This window comes from Oreochromis aureus, linkage group 19, assembly GCF_013358895.1.
Source record: "Oreochromis aureus strain Israel breed Guangdong linkage group 19, ZZ_aureus, whole genome shotgun sequence".
Classification (NCBI taxonomy): domain Eukaryota; kingdom Metazoa; phylum Chordata; class Actinopteri; order Cichliformes; family Cichlidae; genus Oreochromis; species Oreochromis aureus.
In genome coordinates this window covers 24,117,987-24,126,860 of record NC_052960.1, presented here as the reverse complement: position 1 = coordinate 24,126,860, position 8,874 = coordinate 24,117,987, and the positions used below count along the sequence as shown (strand labels likewise).

The following is an 8,874-nucleotide window of genomic DNA, read 5'->3' as shown; positions in this document are numbered from 1 at the left end:
TCGACCTTTAACTTTCACAGAGGCATTTATAGCAATAGCAGCAAGAGTAACAGGACTCTGAGTTTAATCAATTTATTAACACCCAAAAAACAAGATTTAAAGTCCTATAAACTCATAATCACACTGATTTTTTTTTCAGAAAAAAACTTTTACTGTTATTTATTAATCTCCAGGTTCAAAATATACTGATCTTTTTTTTTGAAAAATGAAAAAAAATTTCATCAACTTAAAAAAAAAAAGAGGAAATGCTTTGACTAAAAGACAAAACAAATAACCGAATGTTCTCCAGACACCTTAATTACCCACAAAACCAACTTTAAAAACTCTTCAAACAAACAGATTTGTTATTTCTTGCCTAAGGGTAATAATTTTAGTGCCGCCGAGCAATTTTCGCTTGAGACTTCTTGACAGTTCACAATATTAATAGGTGCAGTTTAATTGCAGCTTTTAGGAGGCACATAAACAATAACAGGAAGTCCTCTTTGGAAAACTGTTATTCTTCCAGCTTCACAAATCATATTAACTGGAGTATATGAAAATCTTAGAGCATCATTTTCTTACATACTGTGATCTAATTCATGAATTTCACATCAGATGAGTGAATAAAATTTAGACAGGAACAGTTAATTTACAGATAAACAGTGAAGCATCACAAAAACCTTAATAAAATAAAGCAAAGGGCGCTATAAGAATGCATATCTAAAGTAGTGTTATTTATTAAAATAACTTACTGCAGGTGTGCAAACTGAGTTGTTTCCCTCTGAATATATATTCACAGAGATTGTGGGCGCTCAAATCACTGCACCTCACAGGGATCACACTGTTTGTGTGTCTGTGCCTTTGCTTCCATTTCCATCAGAACCACACTGAAGGGTTTAGTCTGGGTTTAAGGGTTAAGTTTTTTTTTATTTTGATGGGGATCCTCAAGTCACAGTTCACCATGTTTCGTGTTTTTAAAAAATAAACTCCATGTCACTATGTAGGAGTAAATGTACAAAATAAATTTAGTATATTGGAAATAAGGTTTTTACAGATACAATAGTAGTGCTTCTGCTCTCACACCAAGGAGCTGCCATACTTGAAGGATTTAATCCACTGCAGTACCTTTAATCTACTTTAGGTTTTCATCTCATTTCCCGGAAGATCAAACATTAAATATTAATCCTGCATGATTTGCTTTGTCAAAATACTACAAGTTTTGGTGTGTGGATACTCCCACTGTCTTATGAGCTATGAGATACTGAAATGCACTGATTTGAAAAGCAAACCATCTTTCACTGCTTTTTTCTTTTTTTTAAAAAATAAATAAATCCAAGTAAAGACACATAGAAAACATAATGACTACAATCCTTTAACCACACACTTGCTCTGGCACTTCAGCACGGCTAAGGGATACTTCTTTCAAGTACCTGAAAAGAGGCTCACTGATTGGAGATGAAGAGAGGTTTAATAGTCCCCATGACTGCATATTCAGCTAATGGATACTACAAAACACTTTATTCATTTCCTGCATTTATAATGACTAATTGTTAGACTTTTGTTAATTAAAATCACTTAAAACCAATCATCTCATTCAGGGGATGTCTCTACTGCACAGCTGCCCATTATGTGGATTGCTGAGTGGTTACAGGTAGCGTGGCAGAAATCTGGATGGCTGCGGGTGATGGGTTTGCCTGACCCAAAGATCTGCTGTCAGCTCTCGGTATTTACAGTCCAACCAAAATAACGTTTAGAATACTTAATATTAGTGAAGGAAGGGGGAAAAGGGACATTCGGTGGCTTGAAAAAAGTAAATTCTAGTGCAGGTCTAAGTGAGCAGGCCAGGAAATCCCATCTAAAAGCGATTATTACAGTCTGAGCCACGTTCGCTGTTTGTTGACTGAGGCTAAATGATCACAGCTTCCACCCCTCGGAGAAAATCTAAACCCAGCGGGTGTCTGTTGTGTCTCTCCGGGAGGTTTTAGGAGGGGAAACATTTTGAGAACCATTGACCCACTCTCTGATGAATGAGCCAGAGCGTGACCACACCCCCCGTTTACTCACCGTGTGTGTTTATTGGCTGTTGGGAAAAGCGCTCGCATGTGGCTCCTGTCAAGGGTTTATACTATTAAAACTCCCCAAACTCCTCCATCCTCCCTGACACTTGTTGCTGCTGTGCGCGCACCACCGGGGAGAGGACACCTGAATCGCTTCAGCATTTCTTTTTAGGATTTCCCGCGGGGAGTGATGAACTCCATCGATCCTCAGTCCCATCACCAGCACCACCACACCTCCCCTACCGTCGGTTCTCTCCCACCCAAAGGCGCCCAGGAGGCCCCGGATATGGCGGCTGCTGTCTACTGCGACAACTTCAGCAGCATGTACCACCAGCCGAGCCTCCAAGGTGCGCAAAGGCCCGGTGGCTACGGCCTCGGAGACTACGCGTCGTCTCCAAATCCCTACCTGTGGCTCAACGGGCCGAGCGTCAACTCGTCCGCTTCATACCTGCACGGCAACAACCCGTCGTTCATCCCGCCCTCCTACGGCTCGCAGCGGCAGTTCATAACAAACTCACCTGGATTCGGCGGGCCCGACCTGGGCTGGCTGTCCATCGCCAGCCAGGAGGAGCTGCTGAAGTTGGTCCGTCCGCCCTACTCCTACTCGGCGCTCATCGCCATGGCCATCCAGAATGCGCACGAGAAGAAGCTGACCCTGAGTCAGATTTACCAGTACGTGGCTGACAATTTCCCCTTCTATAAGAAGAGCAAAGCGGGCTGGCAGAACTCTATCCGTCACAACCTGTCTCTCAACGACTGTTTCAAAAAAGTGCCGAGGGACGAGGACGATCCAGGTACCGTGAACGCATCACAGAAAACGTTATTAGTACATCAAAATTGTTGCGGCGTTTAATACATGGAGTTTACTCATCGGAAGGGTTCAGTGTTGATCAATTAAATAGAAAATTTCGTTCAGTCCTTCAAATTTGAATTTTTAAAAAAATTAATATGAATAATAAAATAACTTAATTTTATAGTGCCTAAGCAGATATGTGCGTAAAACCCTGTTTGATGCTTTGTAAAGTGTTTTTTTTTTTTTTTTTACTGCTAATAAGTCAATATGATCAGGCCATGTAGGTGCTTTTCATATTGCAATGGAAAACAAGTAGCACTACTTCATATAGACAGACGGATAAATATGAGCAGACTGTATACAATAATGTAGCACAGTTTATGTTCCTCTGCACTACCTTCAGTAGTCTATTGTAGTATTTTTAAAGCACTGCTTGTATTGTACACTATGACTGGAATGTTGTTTTTCATTCTAACCTGTACTTCAGTCTAGACTAGAGAGACAGTCAGCTCAGGAAGAGGTGCCAAGAGAACTGCCAAATGTCCAGTAGTGCAGATAATAGGAAACTAAGGATTTCAGTATAATACAGTACATCTTGACCTACTGGATCTTAGCTTCCGTGACATAGACGTCTCTTATACATCATTTCTTTTCAGGTTCATTCACATTGCTTTGATTTGTACTGTAAAGTTTGACAGGACATTTTTAAAAAAATGGCATCAGAAAGAAATGTAGGATTTTATTTAGTCAGACAAATTCTGATCAGGTAACGTTTCAATAGTCCAAAACTGAAGTAATTCAGCTGTGATGTGTCTCTCATTTCCACTTGCAGGAAAGGGAAACTACTGGACGTTGGATCCAAACTGTGAGAAGATGTTTGACAACGGAAATTTCCGCAGGAAAAGGAAAAGACGATCCGATCAGAGCACCGCAGGAGGAGCAGCAGCAGCAGCAGCGGTGGGCACCACAAAGGTTGAGGATGGTAGGCCGACAGCGGCCGCCCCACTGAAACCCTCAGACAGTCCTCAGCTCCTGGGGCCTTCCTCCCCAGAGATGGAAGTGATGAGCGAAAACCACAAAACTTCCGCATCTGCGTCCCCACCTGGACTGGCCTCCTCTGCTCCATGTTTTAATAACTTTTATAGCAATATGTCCACGATCAGCTCGGGGGCCCCCAGCCGACAGGGGTCCCTTGGACTGGTGAACGAGCTCTCGAACAGGAACATAACCGCCCTGAGCCCATACCACCCCAACCACAGCGGGCAGGACACGGGGCCATCAGAGCACAGCGAGAGCTTGCATTTTAACCGTGGAGTGTACTACAACACGTTTGGCAGCGGGCAGAGCGGACAGTTCAACAGTCACTTCTATAACAGTTTCAGTGTCAACAGCTTGATCTATCCCAGGGAAGGCACTGAGCTATAGGACCTGCTTTAACCACAGCGTCACACTGTTGCAGGGACTTATTTTTGCTCTATGACTCAAACGCATGCTTGCATGCATTTATTTCTGCAGCGAGATCTAAGTACAGGCTGGGTTGCACTCCGCCACATAAAAAAACACAACACTTCCTTCACCGATCAACAGGCCAGACAGATTAAAGAACATGAAATATTTTTTAAGTTAATTTAACTTTTAACATTCAAACGGTGGAAACGTCAGCCTGAAAGTGTAACAAAAATGAAGCACTTATCTTTTTTCTTCTTTTTCATGACTATATCAAAGCTCTCAGTGGTTTTTGAAAAAAAGGCTGCCACTGAAAACTGCAAAAAAAATGGTATTTTTTTTTTTTTTTGAATATGTTACTTTTGCTTTTTAGATAAAACTGCGGAAGATGTAAACATGAATTTGCCAAGTGTGGCCCATTTTTCTCCGGAGCAGCCAAATTCTTCTATCAGATCACATAGTTGAGTCACAGTCAACGCAAATCTGCCAAAGTTGCCTTCGTGAGACCGCCATTACCTCAAAACAACAATCACATGACATGAAAGTGCCCAATACTAAGACAGGTTTCTTTGTATATTTAGACAGATAATAACTGATTTCACAGACAAGTAAACTTAAACAGGGCTTGCCTTATTTTTTCCAATATCTCCATGTTGACTAAAACCGCAGCACTAAGGCTCATTTAAATACGCGTGTGCTTTATAAATATGTATTTTTGTAAATTATGAAAGTAGTGACTATTTATGCTATTTATGCAAATAGGCTTTTTTATCTACTGTTGTCTGAATATAGTTTGGTTAAAGCAGAATATTAGCTTTGCAAAACGCAGAAGAAATGCTCTCACTAAACCCCCAGATCTGTACATTAAAAGCTATATCCTATACTATGGTTTCACTCAGGATTCAATGTGACAATCACTGAATGGCTTCTGTATCTTCTGTTGCCTTTGTTTTTCTTTATACGTTATATTCAGCACATGGGCAGATTCATCTGCCATCACAAATAAATGCTATGTGCTGTCTACTGTATTGCCATGCATCTTTTAAACAGGGCATGAGGTGCATTCAGGTCTTCATTGTAATTTAAATGTATTCCCCATAAATTTACTTTAATCTAATAATCAGTTGTAAAGTCAAACAACTTGCATAAAAAAAAATACTATGAACATTTTTTTTAGTTTGTCATGTTCACCTATTATTTACATATTATTTTTATTGTGTGGGTCTTTTCAAGTTCCTTTTCCAGCTTTTATAAATATTCTGCACGTACTCAGAGTTTAACAAGAATCTGCATCGCTCGCTGCTTAAAAGCAATTTGGCTTGAGTGTAGTGGTTTAAAGTCAAGTTTACAGCACAACTCTTTCATTCTGTTTAGTCCATTTTTCTTACTTTCACATCAGCGATTAGTGTTTGTGGGGTGGTTTTTGCTCTCAGAAGACAATTTTAGTACCAGGTAGTTTACCTGCTTATACTGGGCCTCCTCCTGCCTCTATCTGCCACCACTAATGGTGTTCAATATGTACAAAAAAATAAAATAAAATGACACCAAAACAAAAATTGTTCCTAAAAATAAGAAAAGTTCACACGGATGCTTTCACATTTCCTTAGAATTTGGGAAATTCCCCAGAAAGAACTATGCAGTTTTGTACTAATTATAGGGAAAAGTGAGACAACTTCAAACTTCCAGTGAAAGACCTCCAGTGAATTATTGGCAAGGCTAAAGTGTCAGCTGATCTCCAGATTGCGATATTCATCTAAAGGAAATCAAAACGCGGAGAGTTAAGTTTCCAGTAAGGAGTTAAACGAAATGTTTCTCTGAGGAAAATTAATCCTCGAAATTTTCAACACGTACATTTCTGAAGTATGTTTTTTTCTGTATTAATGTTCTGTCAATATTTCTGTACAGCATTACAAAGAGATTAAACTTGTACCCTCATGATACAAAAACATGGTTTGTTTTAAATTTACAGCCTGCTCTGTGTGCAACTTTTCCTTTCTCCTGTCACGTTTGCAACATTTACCACTTCAAAGGGAACAGCAGAATAATATTTTTGCACCTACTTCTAATACTAAATATGCTCCACAGGCAGAGACGAGCTGTGCTCAGTTCTGACCAAAATTAAGAAAGAAAGTTCAAGGTTGGAGCCGGTCCAGAGACTCAGCCGTTTACAGACGACTTCATACAGAAAGAATACGTGAAACAATAGAGCCATTGTGCTCTGTCCTTTATGCCGGTCCCCATGTATCAATTAGGGACTCTCTGAAGAGAGGTGAAGATATCCCCCTTAAGTATCTCTTTGTCTCCATTCTCCAGCAGTGTTTGTCCCAAACTGAGAGGAGGCCATGTTCCTTTGTTCCTGCTAAGAAACGACGCATCGAGAAATTCCCTCTGCAAATATTTGCCACCCATTGTGCAGATTAGGGACAATGATGTGATGATTTATTTAGTTTTCACTGTTTATAATTCACACCATGCATGTGTCCAGGTACTTAAGCACTGTGCCGTGAAATTGACATGACTGTACTTTCTTATTATCTCGGATTTGCGTCTTTTTTCTTTTGGCCCTCAGTGTTATGAGAATGGTTGCAGACTGCTGGGGAGGGCGTGGGGGTGGGAGGGCATATCGTTTCTATTTAGAGGATCCAAACATAATTAAAGGGGGAAAAATATTGTCATAATGTAATAATAGAACATTGTTGAAAGCATTTCACCTCATGCCATGCACTTGTGTGACCCTTGTTTAATTAATAATAATCTGACCTACTAATTAAGCCCTATTAATGTAGCTTTTCATGATCGCAGCTTCGTAGCCAAAGAGTCATTCCAGTGTGATCTAATCTGTAGAAGCATGGATCAGTTAGCACGTCGTTCATGCCCCTGATCATCTCAAATGTGCTTCTTCTTCTGCGCTCCTCTCCAGCGCTGCGATGACTCCTGAGTGACAGTCAGATGACCTAGATCTGACCGTCGATGTCAATGTACATCAAACAGGCGGTTCCGGAGCTTTTCCCATCCTGGTGGACTTCTCCAGAGCTGTCCGTGAATGAGCATTCCTGCTGCCAAGTGTGAACTTTTCAATTAGAGAGGATCCACTGACCCAGGCTCTGTTTGATCACCTTCTTTTGTGCCTGGAACATCGGGCACCCCGTCCTAATTTGGCATTCGCGCGGCCCTATTGGGTGACATTTGAAAAGCAGCATTGTTGGGCCAGCTGGGAAGCAGGTTAAATACTAGACTGCTGGTGCTATTTCGATCAGTGACTGTACAGTGTAGGCCGAATTCAAGTCCCGAAACGACCCCACAAGACACCCCTCCTCTCCTCTGCCCAAACCCAAATTGTTCCTCTGATAATGGACGGGGAAGAGGTGACGCCTCGCTAATGAGAAACATCTTAGAGGGAGCACAGAAAGCAACTGTTCAGTCTTGTCAGCATGTTTCACATGAAGGGCCGGAGATCAACTTCATCAAGGATCCCTGACTGCGATGTTAAATAAGCACAGCAGAGTGATGCTGCGTCGGGTCGGTGGCTCATTTCAGGACACGGGACTGTCAATGTCCCGGAATGATCCACGAAAACAAAACAAGTTTTCCCCATGTCTGACAGTAGCAACTCTTTCATCCTATTAGGTCAAGTATTTTATAATTTGACTTTACTCCTTAACTTCAATTTGATGTAAAGGTCAAACAATGTCGTTGAAGAATCAGTGCCCTTTAAAAAAAAATTTATTACTTCATTATTATGATCTACAGTCCTGTGGAGATAAATAGTCAATTTAACAAATAAGATTAAATAAAAGGCTTAGTTTTTTATTTATTAAAGAAAAAGTAATGTGAAGGATCCCACTACGCCAAGACGCTGTGCTGAACGGCTTCAAACCTGGGGGTGTTGGTGGTTCCTTTACATGAACTGCTTGGTTTGCAATCCCACATTTCTAAAAGATCAAGACTGACTTCACCAAAAGTTTAACATTAAGTTTATTCTTCATTGAACAGATGTCTTATTGCAGCCTGGTACGGTTTCTAGCATTTTCCTTCTAAAATTTACTTTCTAAATCTATTGTCCCATCTGGGCTGACTGGAAAGCAGTTGTCATTACTCCAAAACTTATTCCAAACTTCTTCTTTGTGTTTATTAGTTAAAGAAAACAAAAAAAGAGCACAAATTATTACTCAAGTTGCTTTCTGGCTTGTCTTTAGCAACTATAGAAGGTTACAGGTGCTTTTCTTCTTGCAGCAATGTTTTTTCTTCAATAAAGTGATAACAAAGTCAGTTTTTAGGTGTTTTTTTATATTTGATGATGTTTTTGGTCATAATTATGCAGAAAGAAAGAACATTTTAGAACATGCACCACTCAATCTGGGAGTAAATGCTTAAGTTACGTTACCTGTGAACACCATTCTGACTTTTAATTCTAAAATTAAAAAGTAGAATAATAGTTTTGGCGTGTGTAAAAAAACAAATCTTGGTGGGCTGCGTACTGTAGAAGTGGGAAGGTGGGGAGGGTTGAAATAGTAGGGTGGCTTGGGGGGGTCTTGGGCATGATTTGATCCTGGAAGGCTCAATTAAGTGGTTCGTTTACCCCTCGTGTGGAGCTGGTGA

General features: G+C 40.6%; 1 protein-coding gene across 1 annotated transcript; it reads left to right on the top strand.

Annotated features, from left to right (window-relative positions):
- The first annotated feature begins 1,765 nt into the window (after nt 1-1,765).
- foxi2 (forkhead box I2) lies at nt 1,766-6,203 on the top strand. Its single transcript, XM_031750958.2, has 2 exons — nt 1,766-2,830; nt 3,662-6,203. Exons 1-2 carry the CDS (start codon nt 2,227-2,229, stop codon nt 4,252-4,254), a joined length of 1,197 nt encoding a protein of 398 aa, XP_031606818.1. The 5' UTR covers nt 1,766-2,226; the 3' UTR covers nt 4,255-6,203.
- Nucleotides 6,204-8,874: the final 2,671 nt, after the last annotated feature.

Coding starts and splice junctions, on each gene's coding strand:
- foxi2 (XM_031750958.2), top strand. CDS start 2,227: ATGAACTCCATCGATCCTCAGTCCCATCACCAGCACCACCACACCTCC. Junction 2,831..3,661: donor GAGGGACGAGGACGATCCAG/GTACCGTGAACG, acceptor TTCCACTTGCAG/GAAAGGGAAACTACTGGACG.